This window comes from Lampris incognitus, chromosome 15 (genome assembly GCF_029633865.1).
Source record: "Lampris incognitus isolate fLamInc1 chromosome 15, fLamInc1.hap2, whole genome shotgun sequence".
In the NCBI taxonomy this organism is placed as follows: Eukaryota; Metazoa; Chordata; class Actinopteri; order Lampriformes; family Lampridae; genus Lampris; species Lampris incognitus.
The window spans coordinates 41,244,243-41,261,054 of NC_079225.1; the positions used below are offsets into that span (position 1 = coordinate 41,244,243).

General features: G+C 45.2%; 1 protein-coding gene across 1 annotated transcript in view; it reads left to right on the top strand.

Annotated features, from left to right (window-relative positions):
• cenpe (centromere protein E) overlaps positions 1 to 16,812 on the top strand; it is a 52,937-nt gene that overhangs the window by 14,246 nt on the left and 21,879 nt on the right. The window contains exons 15-33 of the mRNA XM_056294224.1: positions 173 to 247; positions 629 to 697; positions 1,084 to 1,215; positions 4,663 to 4,840; positions 5,448 to 5,602; positions 6,175 to 6,435; positions 6,749 to 6,895; positions 8,806 to 8,826; positions 9,061 to 9,240; positions 9,723 to 9,890; positions 10,030 to 10,182; positions 10,480 to 11,121; positions 11,270 to 11,362; positions 11,455 to 11,538; positions 13,047 to 13,163; positions 13,412 to 13,528; positions 14,417 to 14,500; positions 14,683 to 14,844; positions 15,794 to 16,369. Of these exons, the coding sequence (XP_056150199.1) occupies positions 173 to 247; positions 629 to 697; positions 1,084 to 1,215; positions 4,663 to 4,840; positions 5,448 to 5,602; positions 6,175 to 6,435; positions 6,749 to 6,895; positions 8,806 to 8,826; positions 9,061 to 9,240; positions 9,723 to 9,890; positions 10,030 to 10,182; positions 10,480 to 11,121; positions 11,270 to 11,362; positions 11,455 to 11,538; positions 13,047 to 13,163; positions 13,412 to 13,528; positions 14,417 to 14,500; positions 14,683 to 14,844; positions 15,794 to 16,369 (3,414 nt within the window). The remainder of the gene's footprint in view (positions 1 to 172; positions 248 to 628; positions 698 to 1,083; positions 1,216 to 4,662; positions 4,841 to 5,447; positions 5,603 to 6,174; positions 6,436 to 6,748; positions 6,896 to 8,805; positions 8,827 to 9,060; positions 9,241 to 9,722; positions 9,891 to 10,029; positions 10,183 to 10,479; positions 11,122 to 11,269; positions 11,363 to 11,454; positions 11,539 to 13,046; positions 13,164 to 13,411; positions 13,529 to 14,416; positions 14,501 to 14,682; positions 14,845 to 15,793; positions 16,370 to 16,812) is intronic.

Genomic DNA, 16,812 nt, shown 5'->3' on the forward strand with positions numbered 1-16,812 from the left:
AAGCAAACCGGGTCTTAGACGGTTCACAAGTTGAACCAACTGCGAACCGGCACTAGAACCAGCCCAGAGCTAGAACTAGGTTCACGTTGGTGGAAAAGGAGGGTATGATTTGGTTGTCTTGTAATCAAAATTTTTATGGCATAGTGTTCATTGTATTTGTATACTCTTACAGAACGAGCTGCAGAAGGAAATTTTATCCCAGAAGCAGGCCTTGGAGTCCTCTGAATTGAAATGCCAAGAGCTTGAGGTAAGACGGCGTGCTAGTAGACGGCTGAATGCAGGGCTCATCCACAGGTCTGAAAAAGTATTGAAAAAGCATTCTAATCTAAGAACCTAAAAGAGTCTGGTCCAAAAGACACACACCACACACATTGAAAACCCACTGTCATTACATATCATGGTATTCGTTGTGAGAAATAATATTCGATTACAGCCAGATGTAATATTGTGGATGGCTGTTGTCTGATGTGACCATCATGACACGTCACAACGAACATGACCCAAAATGTTCAAATCTGGTGGTGGTGGTGGTGGTGGGGGGGGGGGGGGGGGCTCTGTGACTATTTTACATTGGGATTATCATTTCTGACAACAATGATGAATCTGCTTCTCCCTGCCAATTCTAAAGGCCAAACTAGAAGCTCTGTCAGAGGAGCTCAAGAAGAAGTCTGAGTGGGCAGAGGAGCTTCAGAGTATGGTATGTTAATGGTGTATCTTACATATCTCCTAACCCATTTATTGTGGTCGACAATGCTTATGTAACACATGAATCATGGTTATGAGCTTATGACATTATTTTTTTGAGCATTTAAACACTGAGTTCACCATGTGTTGATAAAGTCAAGCCCTGATATAATGCCATTCATCGTGAAACCTTGTCTTCACCTCAGCAATTTACTTTTTCCCTTTGCTACATCCATAGCTAACAAGCATAGCCGTAGTCAGGATAATATGCACTATCTGACCACAGCAAGTTAAAAAATTCAGCAATTTATCGTCCTAACGCAAACAAATCGGCAAGCGAGAGAAAGAAAACCGTTTGGGTACTGACCACGGCTAACACATTCTGCTGCTCTCTTCCAGAGTGGAAAGGACTTGGTGCAGGAGGTGACACAGCTCCGCCAGTCCCTGGAGGATGCAGAGGGACTCAGTCGAGACACCAAGAAGGAATGGGCTCACCTACGCAGCCAGAACATTGCACTCAAGGAGAGGGACGTAAGTTTTAAGCACGCACACAAACAAACCTGAAGCAAAAAAGAATGTAGCTGTTGTTTAGCATAAACCTAATTTTGGTCGATTGAGTTATTTTCTCAATAATAATGATAAAAATTCAAGGGTCATTAACCAGGCATGTAGAATAACTCACTCCGCCAGACACCATTGCCACAGGTCTTCATTTAGTCGGTCGGGAATATAATCGCACTCACAAACCTAACCCTGTCTAACTCCTCCATGCTGGCTTTCTGCTCCTCCGGCGAACATCGTTCACAAAAACAGTGTGAATATGATTTGGTTGTCTTTTAGTTATTTTTACTGTTTGTTTTCCCCAAACTTGTTTATAATGCCCTTTGTTCGTTGTTCTGACTGTGGAGAACTGATGTCTTGGACAGTTTTCTGTCCACTGGTGAGACAATACAGTTCTCTGTATTTTGAAACGGCCACGTCTGCACGTGAATAGCTGCTGTTTGGAGACCTTTTGTGTGGCGCTAATGTATTCTGTTGTAGTTCCCATGTATACATTATTCCATACTGCATTTGTGTAAAATGACCTATTGAGGTCGGTGTTTCCCAGTCTTCTATATTTTCATGTCATTTTTATCTCACAAGTTCAATTCTATGAGAGCCGAAGACTGTAGTCTCAACTGTAATATTGTACAATTGAGATCCAGTATCTGCACATTTTCTAATGCTAATTTATTGCCTTTTGCAATAATTACAATATTTGTTCCCTCAGTCCCCATTCATATATATGTAGTTTTCCTTTAATCCTTAGATACTCTTTTCTTGATACTCTTAAAATTGTAGTCTTCTTTTACTTCGGTCAAATTTTCTTTTTGTACTTTCGATTTGAGAATCACACCAAGACACATTCCTTGTATGGTCAGAGTTACTTGGCTGATGACGAAACCCTAAAGGTAGAACGAGTAGGAGTTGTCGGTCGCGGTTCGTAAACACAACATTCAAAGTTGGCTCCTCCTCCCTGGCTCCAGAAGGACACGCCCCCTGACCAGTTGCCACAACACATCCCGGTGTACAGGTCAACTGCGTCGCTCTTCATTCTCATCCTCCTCCTTCAGTGCTCGCCAGCGGGTGAAAGCCAACCCCAGATTCACTCTCGTTTTGGAACGAGCTTTGTCCGCTTGGCGTTTCGCCTCGCCATAATTGCGTCTTTTCGGCGCTGTGTCCACCATTTTCATAACTTCCTCTTGGATGTGCACTTATGTTCTTGATCTGGCACCTGGTTGCCATGTCCCGCTGCCCAAAGGTTCTCATCTCATTTCGTCTCACCACTAGCCGCTTCTCCGGGGTCAGGTCACCATGGCAGCAAGCTCAGTAGGGCACTCCAGACGACCCTCTCCCCAGCAAAATTTCAAGCATTTGCTGCAGAGTGCCTGCTGGTGAATGGTGCAGTGCAATGCAATTGCGGGAATCTACATTCTCCTCCGCCAGCTTTCCTTGAATCCGTGCTAGAAGCCCATTTTTTTCTTCCCGTCATTGACGGGGCACCGGGATGATTCCAGCCAATTTACTCCAGGGTAGACCAGCACCCTCACTTTCACTGTACAGCACCTGAAATATATCTCTGGCTGTAGTCTTTCCTTCCCTGCATTGGATATAAAGTTAACAGTTCTTCTGTTAACTCAAAAAAGTCGTTCATACCCCTTATAGATATAGTGAGCTGAGCGTGGTCATTTGCATGTGCTTTCATCGAGTACCAAAGAATAGTGCGTGAAATCATTGTCTGTAAATGTTGCCTGACAACTCGCTGAGCCATTCTGCCGTTGTATTTGGGCTGGGACCGACATTTCCGAATAAAGACGCCTTCTCCGGGCAAACGATATTCGCTACCCGCAGCATGCAGTCTCTCAGAAACCGTCCCTCCGTAAATGGCTTGCCAGCCTTCGCTTTTGCCTCGTGTACCACATAGCTAGCTGCATCACAGTCTTGTTCGGCTTTGTGAAAAAAGTTCTGCTGACGGGACAGACTTTTCTGAAAGCCTTTGTCTCCCTCTCCTCGCCTTTGAACCGATCGTCCTCCTCTGCATGTTCAGTAGTGTAATTTTGCTTCAGATTGAAATCCTTCGGGACGGCAAACTTTTCCTTGCAAATTAGATAGTTCGCGGATGCGTTAAATCCAGTGAGGACGTAGTCGCATGTCCATTTGTCTTGTTACTGTTGGCGCTCCTGGTCGGCTTTTCTTTTGGCTATTGAAAGTGATGTCTTTACAAAACATCTACAGACAACAACTTACGTTGGCAAGATCACGTGAGATATTTGGCAGTGGGCTAGCCTACTGGGTTTATGTACTCGTGTGTGTGTGTGTGTGTGTGTGTGTGTGTGTGTGTGTGTGTGTGTGTGTGTGTGTGAGAGAGAGAGAGAGAGAGAACGATGCAAAACTGACATTAGGCTATGTCATCTGCAACTGGCCTCACAACTAAACTTAACCGAGTACTTAGAACTAGAAACACAGAAACATTTTAAAAAACAACATGAAAGTAGTACGCAAAATGGATACGCGGTCTGGCTCTCTTAATAAATCTAAAAGATAGCATGAGCCGCACAAAAGTGGGCTGGTAGTTTGAAACCCCTGATTTAGAGGGATTCATTTTGTATGAATCTACATTGATTTCTAGGAAAATCCTACTTGTTCTACCCCCCCCCCCCTCAATTCTCCCCAATTGTATCTGGAAAATTAAACCCACTCTTCCGAGCCATCCCGGTTGCTGCTCCACCCACTCTGCCGATCGGGGGAGGGCTGCAGACTACCACATGCCTCCTCTGATGCATGTGGAGTCGCCAGCCGCTTCTTTTCACCTGACAGTGAGGAGCTTTGCCAGGGGGAAGTAGCGCGTGGAAGGATCAAGCTACCCCCCCCTCGTTCCCCCTCCCCCCTGAACAGGCGCCCCGACCGACCAGAGGAGGCACTAGTGCAGCAACCAGGACACATACCCACATCCGGCTTCCCACCCACAGACATGAACAATTGTGTCTTTTGGGGACGCCCGACCAAGCCGGAAGTAACACGGGGATTCGAACTGGCGATCCCCGTGTTGGTAGGCAACCGAATAGACTGCTATGCTCCCCGGATGCCCCTCATTCTACCTTTTTAACAAGACTAGTTAAACTTGGCTTCATCCGGTGATTGAAACCTGGTCCTGCATTTTAGCATGAGGATCGCGCATTATCCAGTGCTTATATGTAATGGCAGTAAAGTGTGCGTGATTCTGTTCTGTACTCCAGTCTCATGGTACATCAGACCAATGCAACAAGTGTCTGTCTCTATGCTTCCCCCTACAGTCCCCCTGCAGTTTGTGTACACATAAGTAGCATAACTGTTTTTTTGTTGTTGTTTTTTTAATTTAAACAGGCTGCCAGAAGACTAAGTGACACTATTTCACATGAAATCATTGTCTAATCTTCCTCAATTTGTGTCTCTCTCCAGGAGGCCCTTACTGCCAGCCATGAGAAGATTGAGTGTGAGCTAAATAGACTGCAAAGCGAACTTGAAACGGAGAAGTCACGCTACAAGAAAATGCAGTCAGACCTTCAGAAGGAGCTGAACGTCGTCTTCAATGAGAACACAAAGCTTACCTCTCTGCTGGACGGCAAAGTACCGAAAAGTGGGTATTGAGCAGGGATGTCTGTGTTGGTAGTTGGACTCTGCAGGCTTGTTTGTCCTGTTCACACGTACATGAGTTTAGGTTGTATTTTTGGCAGAATTAAACCATTTTATTCTGCAAATCTATTTTACAGTCAAGCAGCTTCTTAGTGTGTTTTACAAAAGTGGATGAAACGGAGGAGTTGAATAATTTTTTGAAAATGTGTGTGTCAGCGATTCGTTGGATAGTGTTTAGCAGTGTTGCCTTACAGCACGAAGGGCCTTGGTGCTGACCCAGCTCCTTCTGTGTGACGTTTAAATCCACGTTAGTGTGGGTTTTCTCCCACAGTTCAAAGACTTGCTTGTTAGGTGATCTGGAGAATTGGAGGCTTTAAACTGGCTATTGGTAGAATGTGAGTGAGCGTTTCTTTTGTTTTTGTTTTTTTTTGTAAGCCCCTTGATTGACTGGCAACTTGTCCAGGGTGTCTGCCTGCCTTTAGCCCAAAGCCTGCTGGGACAGGCTGTAGCAGACGCAAATCTGAACTGGATTAACTTGACAAAGATTTACTGACCTCTCATGTCGCACAAGTGTAAACCTTTTCTTTTCCTTTTTTCTTTTTTCTTTTTAGACCTCATCGACAGCATGGAACTTGAGAATACGGTGGCTAACCTGAATAAAGAGCTTGCAGAGTCTCGTGATGCAGCGGGAGCTCTTCAGGCTCAGCTTAAAGAGTTGACTCCACTCAGAGAACTCCCGGACAAGATGAGCCACTTGATGAAGCAGGTGAGCTCTGTAACCAGCGCTATATGTGACACCAGACTGAATTGAAGATGGCGTTTATTTTTAAAATGCCTTGAAGAAATGTTATATCGTTCACAACATCCATGTAATCATGCTCAGTGAAATAAGTAGGTATGATTTCTTAAAAGCAGCAGGACGTACTAGACATCCTTTTTCCTCGCGAGCCAGTCCAGACTTAATTCGATCCCATTGATGTTTAAAGAAATCAGGTTCGGGCTCCCTCTCATTAAGAGCAATTTTCAAAGGCAGATCTGTCCAAAAAGCATACAGTGCATTCACAGCTTTGGATAAAGGTCCAAGGCGCTGAAACTAGAATAACTGGTTACTGGCATAGACTGTATAAAAACCACATGCAAGTAGCATCACTCTGGGATTGGCCTGTTTACACAATAGTCATTTACTCAGTGAGTTACACTGGACAAGGATCCATTGTGCGCGGGTATTTATTTATTTGTTTGTTTTCCTCCCCCTTTTAATGTATTGTGAACCACTTGAAACTGTTGACAAAGAATGAAGGTGGTAGGATCACCAAATCTCCCCTTTGGCTGTCCCAGGTGTGTGAGCTGACCGAGGAGCTGTACGCCGTTCAGACCCAGAGAGATGGCCTGCTCTCTGCCCAGGGCCAAAGCCAGGATGAGAGCCAGCAACTCAGAGACGCCCAACAGAGCTCCCAGGAGGAAGTCCTCAAACTCCGAGGAGACCTGGACACTGCGGCGCTGCGGGAACAGGAGCTGATCCAGAGGTGCTCCGACGCCACCGAGCAGCTGGATAAACTCCAGTCAGACCTGGAGACCGTGGAGGAGACCTGTCTGAGAGTAAGTTGTATGTCTAGTGAATACCGACTTTTGTCCTTTTGTCTTTGTTGGTTGTTTATTTTAAGCTAAGACTGTTGGAATACAGATGGGAGAGAGTAGCAGAGACATGGGAGGGAAAATATCTGTTGGGATTTGATCTCGGGTCTAATCTAAGGTTATATAAATGGCAGATCTAACAACTTGACTGTTCTTGTTGAAATCAATCGGTCTAGCTTTTCAGATAAAGGGTACCTGTTAGAAATGGGTAATGCTGGTGGAAGAACTTTAAAGCTATCCTTTACTACAGAGTTATTTTATCACCATTTAATTTCAGCTTGATGAGAGTGAACAGCAAAGAACCTCACTCGAGGAAAAATTGAACGAGACACAACAGCTGATGAGAGATTTGGAGGAGAAACTGGCTGACAGCGAACTGTCCAGAAGTACGGAAGAGGAGATAAGCAAAGAACTTCAAGAGCAGGTGTGACACAGATGACAGATACTTGCATAATTAAGTTTTTTTGCAACTCTTACATGAACATCTCTGAATTATAAATCGTTAGTATTTTGATAGGCTAAGCACTAAGTTGCTTCTCAAACCTTAGTAACAAGGCCTTATGTTAAAGATCCTCTCCACACAAAAATGTGTATTTCTTAGGTTTGTGTCCCCTAAAATGTCTGACCTTGACTATATACTGACTTGTATTTGTGCAAAGTTTGTCACTAGAGCGATGTTTTCACATTCCTCTACTGTAGATGTCTGAGTACTTCCCTAAAATCTGGGATTCAAACATACCCTGGGCAAGCTAGATTTCATATGTCACAAATCTGAAAGCCAGTCGCTGTCTAATGTGTAAATATGGGGCGGGCAAAGAAATCTGAGACCTCGTGCACAGAGAGGACTTGTCAGTGCAGAGAGCGAGTTTGCATTTGTATAGTGAACGTTTTGACAGCAAACATGGTAGCGTGTGCAGTTTTTGAATGTAAACCGGACCCTAGAGTTTCCTTCCAGAGGGATGGAGGCAATTATCGTCAGTCACGGATATACATATTTATTATGACACAAAGAGTAGACAGAGCCAGCCACAGATCTGGCTAGCACGGAGGGCTTTCCCAGTTTTTCCCCGGTGCACCTCGTACCCCTTCCCATCTCTGACTCTGCTTCCTCACGGTGACAGCCAACCAGCAGTGGCCCCACCCTTTGCTCTGTGCTGGATGTGGCATACGCAGCATTGCCCTCGATCCTGCGCCCACGGCCCAGCACTCCCCTGCGGCGTCGGTGCACTCCGTCTCTCCCTCTGTCTTTCTCTTCTGTCTCGTCCGTCTCGGTCATCTGGTACATTTAATTTCCGCCCGTTGTGGCAGCAGTGGTAGTGAGGCTCTGCTTGCCATGCTGGCCCAAGAGAGCGAACCGGTGGCTCCGCAGGGGAGAATAAAGGCTCAAAAATCACACCAAATTGCCTCAGGTGTGTCCTCCCCGCTTACGCTAACAAGCCAAAGCAGTCCTCTCCAATTTGCTCTTCTTTTTCAGAATTGGTTTCCAATTCGAACATGTATGGCTGAATTACTGCTATAGTACCACCTGCCATTCTGTAGCGTAAAGTAGCAAGCAAAACAGAAAACAAGCAGAGGTTACCATGCTCGATGAGCAGAGTTGACGGTGAGCAGGCGTATGCACTACAGGCAAGCGGCGGAGAGTTGGGGAGCTGCGGGTGAGGGAGATTTGAATTGAGGACAGGTATAATTTGGATTTTTTTTTGGATCCCCCCCTCCCTCTCCTCAATTGTATCTGGCCAATTAACCCACTCTTTTAGTTGTCCCGATCTCTGCTCCACCCCCTCTGCCAATCCGGGGAGGGCTGCAGACTACCACATGCCTCCTTCGATACATGTGGAGTCGCCAGCTGCTGCTTTTCACCTGACAGTGAGGAGTTTCGCCAGGGGGATGTAGCTTGTGGAAGGATCACACTATTCCCCCTCCCCCTTGAACAGGCACCCCCGACCGACCAGAGGAGGAGCTAGTGCAGCGACCAGGACACATACCCACATCCGGCTTCCCACTGGCAGACACGGCCAATTGTGTCTGTAGGGACGCCCGACCAAGCCGGAGGTAACACGGGGATTCGAACCGCTGATCCCCGTGTTTGTATGGAATAGACCACAATGCCATCCGGACACCCCGATTCTGAATTTTTTTTTTTTTAATGAGGGAGAAGGAGTAGATGTGATTTTCAATATTGTTGCAAGATAATTGAACTTATTTTGCAGAAAAAAACACATTAGACAACTTATTATATCAAGCAGAGCATTTGATGTCTTAAGACATGACTGGAAGGGGACTTAAAGTGTTCTCTTTGTGTTGTTTACCCTGTGTTGTTATCGTTCTTTGTAGACTGCCAAATTAAACATGGAGGTAGATGAATAACTAGATGACAGTTAATTGTCACCAGAGAGAGGATTCTCTTTAAAACAGAATAAAGCAGCTGGAATATGAATATAGCACAACAGCACAGCGCTCGAACACAGAACAAATACACTCATAAGATTCCCCATAAAATTCACACACAAGTAGTGATGATTTTGAAAGTGATATATAAAAAAAAAGAAGAAGAAACAAACATCCTATAACCACCGGTTGTTTTCCTAGATATCCCAGCTGACTGAGGAGCTCAGGTGTGTCCGAGCCGAGAGAGACGTCCTCCTCTCTGAGAAGCCCTCCAGCGCTCAGAGCTCCACAGGGCAGGTGGAGGAGCTGCTCTCCACAGTGACGTCTCTCACCCAGGAGAGAGACCAGGTCAGGATGGACCTGCAGGAGAAGGTCAACACGGTAGGTTCGTAAGTAATTGCCCATCGACTGTGCGGTATATAAATCAGTCTTTTGGGGTAACAAGTAATGAAATGGAAAAATGACATGTAGTCACTGTGTTATAAGCCAACCACCGAGATCTGGTCGGCGCCAACATATTGGACAGTGTGTGACATCTCTGCTGTAGCACTCCTGCAGGGATTTAGTATAAGACGGTCACATTTCACTGACAAAATAATAAACACTCAAGAGAGCCACGGATAAAACCTCTAATTCTATGGTAGGGTAAACTGAACTTTAGTTGTATATTTATTTTCCTTTTTAACTGAAAATGAAATTTTTATTTTTATTTTTTTACTTTAAAGCTCTGGGTTCTAAGCTGCCTATTATGTCTGCTCGAGTTAACAACTATTAAGTGTTACCTCCTATTTCCCCCCCATCTCTCCGCTGTATGTTCATTCAAGACGTCATGCATTATCTTTAAAACAAAATTAATTTTATAGCTGACTGAGGAACTTGAGAGCGTTCGAGCCGAGAGAGATGTTCTCCTCTCAGAAAAGATGTCCAGCGCTCAGAGCTCCACAGAGGTGGAGGAGCTGCTTCCCACAATAGCGTCTCTCACCGAGGAGAGAGACCAGCTCAAGATGGACCTGCAGGAAAATGTGGAGATGGTAGGTTTATCCGTTGACTGCACAACCAATCCAAATAGAAAATTGTACGCAGGCTTTTCCTGTGCGTGCACACGCACATCCTCTGAGTCTCATAGCTTCGAGCAAAGACCTCAGATTTACTCATACTTTATTTCATCAGATGATCGAGATCCAAGAGGAGCTCAGGACAGCTCTGGAGAAGAACCATCAGCAGAAGGAGAAGATCAAACACCTGGAAATTGCCCAAATGACCAAACCAGACGGTCTAGACAATGAGGCATCATTACTTCAGCTAGAGGAGCTGAAAAACAATGTAAGACCTTTTAACAATGTCATTTAAATGGTCTATGGTCCCTGACTTTACCTTGGGTGTTAGTATAGCCTAGTGCTTATTGAGGCCATCCCTCAACTGGAGGGTGCAAATCTTGATCGGTATAATTAATCGCAACTCCTCTTGGGTTGCCACACATGTTGCTTGACCAAAAGGGAATTTCCCTCCTTGAATTTTATATACTTTGTTTACCCCTCAAGTGACTAAAAAATATTCGAAAGGATTGTCCTGTGTTTTGCTTGAGCTAATCTCTAATATGACGGCCCCATTTGCTGAAAGGTGGAGACTCTGAGTGAGGAGATACAGACTGTGCGAGTGGAGAGAGACGGCCTGCGGTCCGAGAGAGATGCTGTGCTGTCTGAGAGAGATGACTTGCTCCATGAGAGAGACGGCCTGCGGTCCGAGAGAGATGTCGTGCTGTCCGAGAGAGATGGCCTGCTCCATGAGAGAGACGGCCTGCTGTCTGAGAGAGATGCCGTGCTGTCTGAGAGAGATGCCGTGCTGTCTGAGAGAGACGGCCTGCTGTCTGAGAGAGATGATCTGCTGTCCAAGAGAGACGGTCTGCTGCCTGAGAGAGATGCCATGCTCTCTGAGAGAGATGGCCTAATCTCTGAGAGAGACAGTCTGCTGTCCGAGAGAGACGGTCTGCTGTCCGAGAGAGTCGGCCTCCTGTCCGAGAGAGAGGGCCTGCTGTCGGAGAGAGACAACCTCCTGTCTGTGAGAGACTGCCTGCTGTCTGAGAGAGACGGCCTCCTGTCTAAAAAGACATCCAGTGCTCTGTGTTCAATGGAGGATGTGGAGCAGCTGCTCTCCAAAGTGACATATCTCACCGAGGAGAGAGACCAGCTCCAGGGGCTCCTGGAGGGACTAAGGCAGGAGAGGAACGAGCTTAGAGTGGAGGTGGAGGAGAAGATGGACATGGTGTGTTAAATTGTCTTATTATTCTGAAATGCGTCACGTTTACAACAAATTTCTCATATCCACCCCAAACCGATTCCACCATTTAAATTTCAAACCCCCGACCAGTAAGTGAATAAGTATTTTCAAAAAAGTTTGTTTGTTTGTACAGGTTGCACAGGCTCAGGCAAATGTAAACCAGCATCACATGCCCGTCTCAGAACTGAAAGCACAAGAAGAGCAGACACTGGTGCTTCAGCAACAAGTAAGGAAAAGTCTCCCATTAGATAAGCCTGTTATTGTCTTTTGCGTATCTAAAGATTTCAGGTATGGAATGTAACCTTATCTCCTCCTTAGCTGGAGCAGTTGAACGCCGCTCTACAGAAAGTCACTGAGGAGAAGAGTCGGGTGGAGATCGATCTGCAGCATAAAACCGAGACGGTGAGAGAGTGTTTTCGGTTATCTTCAGTCTTATGTTAGGATTTAAGATCAGTTTATGGACAGAGAAATAGATTTGCACGTCACGCCGGTACTTTATCTGGGTGGGACACTGGACATAGACAAACTGACGTGAATATAAAGTTTTAAATTCGAAAACCAAAGAAAATCTTACGTTGTCCTTAAAGTAGTTATATCAGATAGCTGTTATATCATCAAAATATGTAAATCATAGATAGGTAAGGAAAGATTGGGTGATAGATATTTTTCTGTATACAGTGCAAAAAGCTACTAACACTCATTAAGACAATTGCGCAAATTAAAAATGTGTAATTACCCTGCTGCTGGTGTTGGAGACATCCTGCTGATAACTTCCTGATGGGGAACTGGATATTTGGAAACTTAAGACCTTGTTCAGACTGCAGACATATCAGATTTGTTTCTCAAATCAGATCTTTAAGACAGACTGTCCACACTGTGATTTTCAAGTGATCAGATCGGAGTTGTGTGTCCACACATCACCAACCCATATGCATGGGTTGCTGTGGTAACGACGTAGGCGTGAGTAACTACATACGCTGGTGATGCGGTTTACCAACACGGAAGTATGAGAAACGGCGATCCGTCATCTCACCTCCAAACAATCGCGCTGTCAACTGTGGTACAGAACTCCTCTGTCACACCACACACACTTGGCGACGGAGGAGGCTGGCATACATTGCGATGTTCCGTGCCGCAGCCATGGCGGGTCATTGTGACGTGTTGTGAGTGATGCAAAAAGACAGTTTGAAATCCGATTTGCACAGCTAGAGTGTCCAGACTGAAGACGAATCTGTCTAATACTACTACTACTTTCAGCTGCTCCCGTTAGGGGTCGCCACAGCGGATCATCCGTTTCCATCTCTTCCTGTCCTCTGCATTTTCCTCTGTCACACCAGCCATCTGCATGTCCTCCCTCACCACATCCATAAACCTCCTCTTTGACCTTCCTCTTTTCCTCTTCCCTGGCAGCTCCATATTCAGCATCCTTCTCCCAATATACCCAGCATCTCTCCTCCACACATGTCCAAGCCATCTCAATCTTGCCTCTCTTGCTTTGTCTCCAAACCATCCAACTTGAGCTGTCCCTCTAATAGGTATAATCATTCCTAATCCTGTCCTTCTTCGTCACTCCCAATGAAAATCTTAGCATCTTCAACTCTGCCACCTCCAGCTCCGTCTCCTGTCTTTTCGTCAGGGCTGAGATGCATCTGTATGAATCACATTTCAAACCACCTTCAAATGTGGGTTAGATCCGATTTGCAAAAGTCGGCATTTCATGTGGTGTTTCGCTGTCCAGTCTAAAATCAATCTGGATACAATATGCATATGCTAAAAATTGGATTTGGGCTGGCAGTCTGAACAAGGCTTAATATTCCATGGATTTTTTTTTTTTTGAAAAAAAAATGCATGCAATACATGGCATACAATTTTTTAGGATGATTAAGAACTTTGTGTGTTTGTTTCTATAGTTTGCAGAGACCCAAGACCTCTTGCATTCGCTTAAAGAGCAGCTCCAAAAGGAACAGCAAACCAGCTGTGACCTGGAAAGAGTAAATCAAGAGAAGCAGACTCAGTTTGAGCAAAAGGTATTTTTCTATGAATTTCTTTCACTTACCTTCCGTTTAATGGCGTGGTCGTCACATAACAACGGTCATTATCTGATGGCTGTTCATGGTCAGTGGAGAGTTTAGCTGAAATTTGAGCTCTAGTTATTTTTTTCCTCCGTCAACAAGCTCACTGATGGTTGGAAAGAGTAGTCAGGTTGATCAGGTCAATGGCGAAAGAATCTGCTTCTTGTGACCTGCAAAGCATGGCCCTTTACTTTTCCTTTTAGGCTGATGAGACATGGGGCCTCCTGCTGTCCCTGCAAGAAGAGCTTCAAGAGCACAAGCAAATTAACTCTGACTTGGAAAAACAACGTCAAGAGAAGGACGCTCTTTCAGAACAAAAGGTTGGTTTTAGACTCTTAATCTGTCAAATGGGGGGGGGGGGGCTGCCATTGAACTTGCTTGTTGGCCTTGAAACTAGCTGTAACTCACGGTTTTATCTGAGGAATGCAAGTGATCCGTTTGATTATATTGTCTTGAACATGCGTGAAAAATTTCTTCAGTCTGAAAAATATGAGGATCGATAACCAGTTAGTATCTAAAGTTCCTCAACTATCTCTTGGTGAGGGAAAATGAGACTATCTGAGCAAAGCAATTTTTTTTATTTTCATTGGATTTTTTTTTCTTTCCCGTTTTTCTCTCAATTGTACTTGGCCACTCTGCCGAGCCGTCGCGGTCGCTGCTCCACCCCCTCTGCCGATCAAGGGAGGGCTGCGGACTGCCACATGTCTCCTCCGATACATGTGGAGTCGCCAGCCGCTTCTTTTCACCTGACAGTGAGGAGTTTCGCCAGGGGGACGTAGCATGTGGGAGGATCACGCTATTCCCCCCAGTTCCCCCTCCCCCTTGAACAGGCACCCCCGACCGACCAGAGGAGGCACTATTGCAGCAACCAGGACACATACCCACATCTGGCTTCCCAACCGCAGACACGGCCAATTGTGTCTGTAGGGACGCCCGGCCAAGCCGGAGCAAAGCAAAATTTGAATAATCTAGTGTTTGTTTTGATTGCCATCCTATTGCTGCCCACGTATGCTGTATAATTATTTATTCGTAATGCTTACTTATCATATTTTCAAATGTTCTACAGAGTGTATAGGGTTTAATCAGACATTCTTTAAATTTATTATGGTGGGTTTACTAATTACAAATGCATATTTGATTCCAAGTACCTGGTGAAGGAAAAAATTACCAATATGCATATATTATAATCATAATGAATGGGTTCCCAGATCCAGCAGCTTGAGGAGCAGCTGGGGGAGGTTACAGAAGAGAGGGACCAGGTCAGGACTGACCTTCAGGAGAAGGCAGAGATGGTGAGGTCTTGGACAAAGCATCACATTTCTGCAGCTCAAGATTTTATGTGCTGGTCGTTTAATTTGGCTTAGTTATGGCTGGCCTTTATTGACATTTAATACCTTCTTTTGTACAGAGCTTTGTTTGTTAAAGGGGTAATGTGGATGCAGTTTCAACATATTCCAGGTGTAATATTTTTCAGATTACTGAGAACCAAGGGGAGCTCCGGAAAGCTCAGGAGCAGATCAGAGTTCTCAGGGTGGAAATTGACCTCGTAAAGTCTCAAAAGACGGAGCCAGAGAGTCGACCAGACAGCGGAAGGGAAGCAGAGAGAGACCTCCAACTGGAACAGCTGCAAAGCCAGGTAAACCTTTGTTGTTTACACATTTAAGAGATGTGTGGTGTTGAAATAGTGCAGAATCAATGGTATTTATTTATTGCCTTTTTTGGGTAGACCAGTTGGTTTTTATGGTTTATTTTAACACAAACATTTAAATTATCTTCCAGCTAGATTTATACTCAATTGGAAATGTCTCATCCCTAAACTAAATACACCAATCAGCCAAAACATTAACACCACTGACAGGGAAGTGAATAACATTATCTCATTACAATAGCACCTGTCAAGGGGTGGGATATGTTAGGCAGCAAGTGAACATTCAGTTCTTGAAGTTGATGTGTTGGAAGCAGGAAAAATGGGCAAGGGTAAGGATCTCAGCGACTTTGGCAAGGGCCAAATTGTGATGGCTAGACGACTGGATCAGAGCATCTCCAAAACAGCAGGTCTTGTGGGGTATTCCCAGTATGCAGTGGTCAGTGCCTACCAAAAGTAGTCCAAGGAAGGACAACCGGTGAACCGGTGACGGCGTCATGGGTGCCCAAGGCTCATTGCGCATGTGGAGTGAAGGCTAGCCTGTCTGGTCTGATCCCACAGAAGAGCTACTGTAGCTCAAATTGCTGAAAAAGTTAACGCTGGCTATGATAGACAGGTGTCAGGATACACAGTGCGTCACAGTTTGCTGTGTATTGATTGGGCTGCATAGTTGCAGACCGGTCAGAGTGCCCATGCTGACCCCTGTCCAGCACTGAAAGTGCCTACAATGGGCATGGGGGTGTCCGAACTGGACTATGGAGCAATGGAAGGTGGTTTTAATGTTTTGGCTGATTGGTGTATAATCTTTGCAAGTAGAAATCTGGCCAGTTTTGGTCTTTATTTTGTTTATGGTTTAAGATGCCAAAGGATTCTATATCTATTCTCACTCGTTTAAGCTTCTAGAATCACATTTAGTTCTTTGCTCTTGAAATCCTCAAAGATCCAGAGGGTGACTGAGGAAATCACAAGCTTGGGAGCTGAGAGAGACACTCTCCTGTCCGAGAGAGACGCTCTGTTGTCCGAGAGAGACGCTCTGTTGTCCGAGAGAGACGCTCTGTTGTCCGAGAGAGACGCTCTGTTGTCCGAGAGAGACGCTGTCCTGGCCGAGAGAGACGCTGTCCTGTCCGAGAGAGATGCTCTCCTGTCCGAGAGAGACACTGTCCTGTCCAAGAGAGACACACTCCTGTCCGAGAGAGACGCTGTCCTGTCCGAGAGAGATGCTCTCCTGTCCGAGAGAGACACTCTCCTGCCCGAGAGAGATGCTCTCCTGTCCGAGAGAGACGCTGTCCTGTCCGAGAGAGACACTGTCCTGTCCGAGAGAGACGCTCTCCTATCCGAGAGAGACTCTTTCCTGTCCGAGATGAAGTCGAGTGCTCAGAATTCTAGAGAGGATGTGGAGAAGCTGCTCTCTAATGTGACGTGCATCACCGAGGAGAGAGACCAGCTCCTGAAGGTCGTGGAGGTACTGAAGCAGGACAACCAGCTCAAAGCAGAGATGGAGGACAAGATGAAAACGGTGCGTGGAAAAATGCTTTGTTCTTTTCAGATATCTGTTGTACAGAGATAAGATATCCACAAATATTCTGTTTAGATGTCCGATCTTACATTTATTTATGTACGGATGTTGTATGATTTTCTTTGTGTGATTGGTTATTTCTTGCTTTTGAACTGGTTTTGGCCACTTGGTGGGGCCACACAATTGTATAAGTACATCTCTTACTGAACATTTCACTGTTAGTTTGCAAAATAACACAACTGTTTGAATTAATTTTATGTTACCTAAGTTCAAGTTTTGGATCTTGACAAAGGATCCCTCTGGATTTTCCAGTCTTGTTTGCAACGTGAATTTGAAAAGATGCCTTCCAAAATGGAGGGATTTTTTTTTTTTTTTTGCAAATAAGGAAATTACTCGTAAAGTTACTCCAGTGTGTGAACATGTTGTTATCTCTATGCATCCCT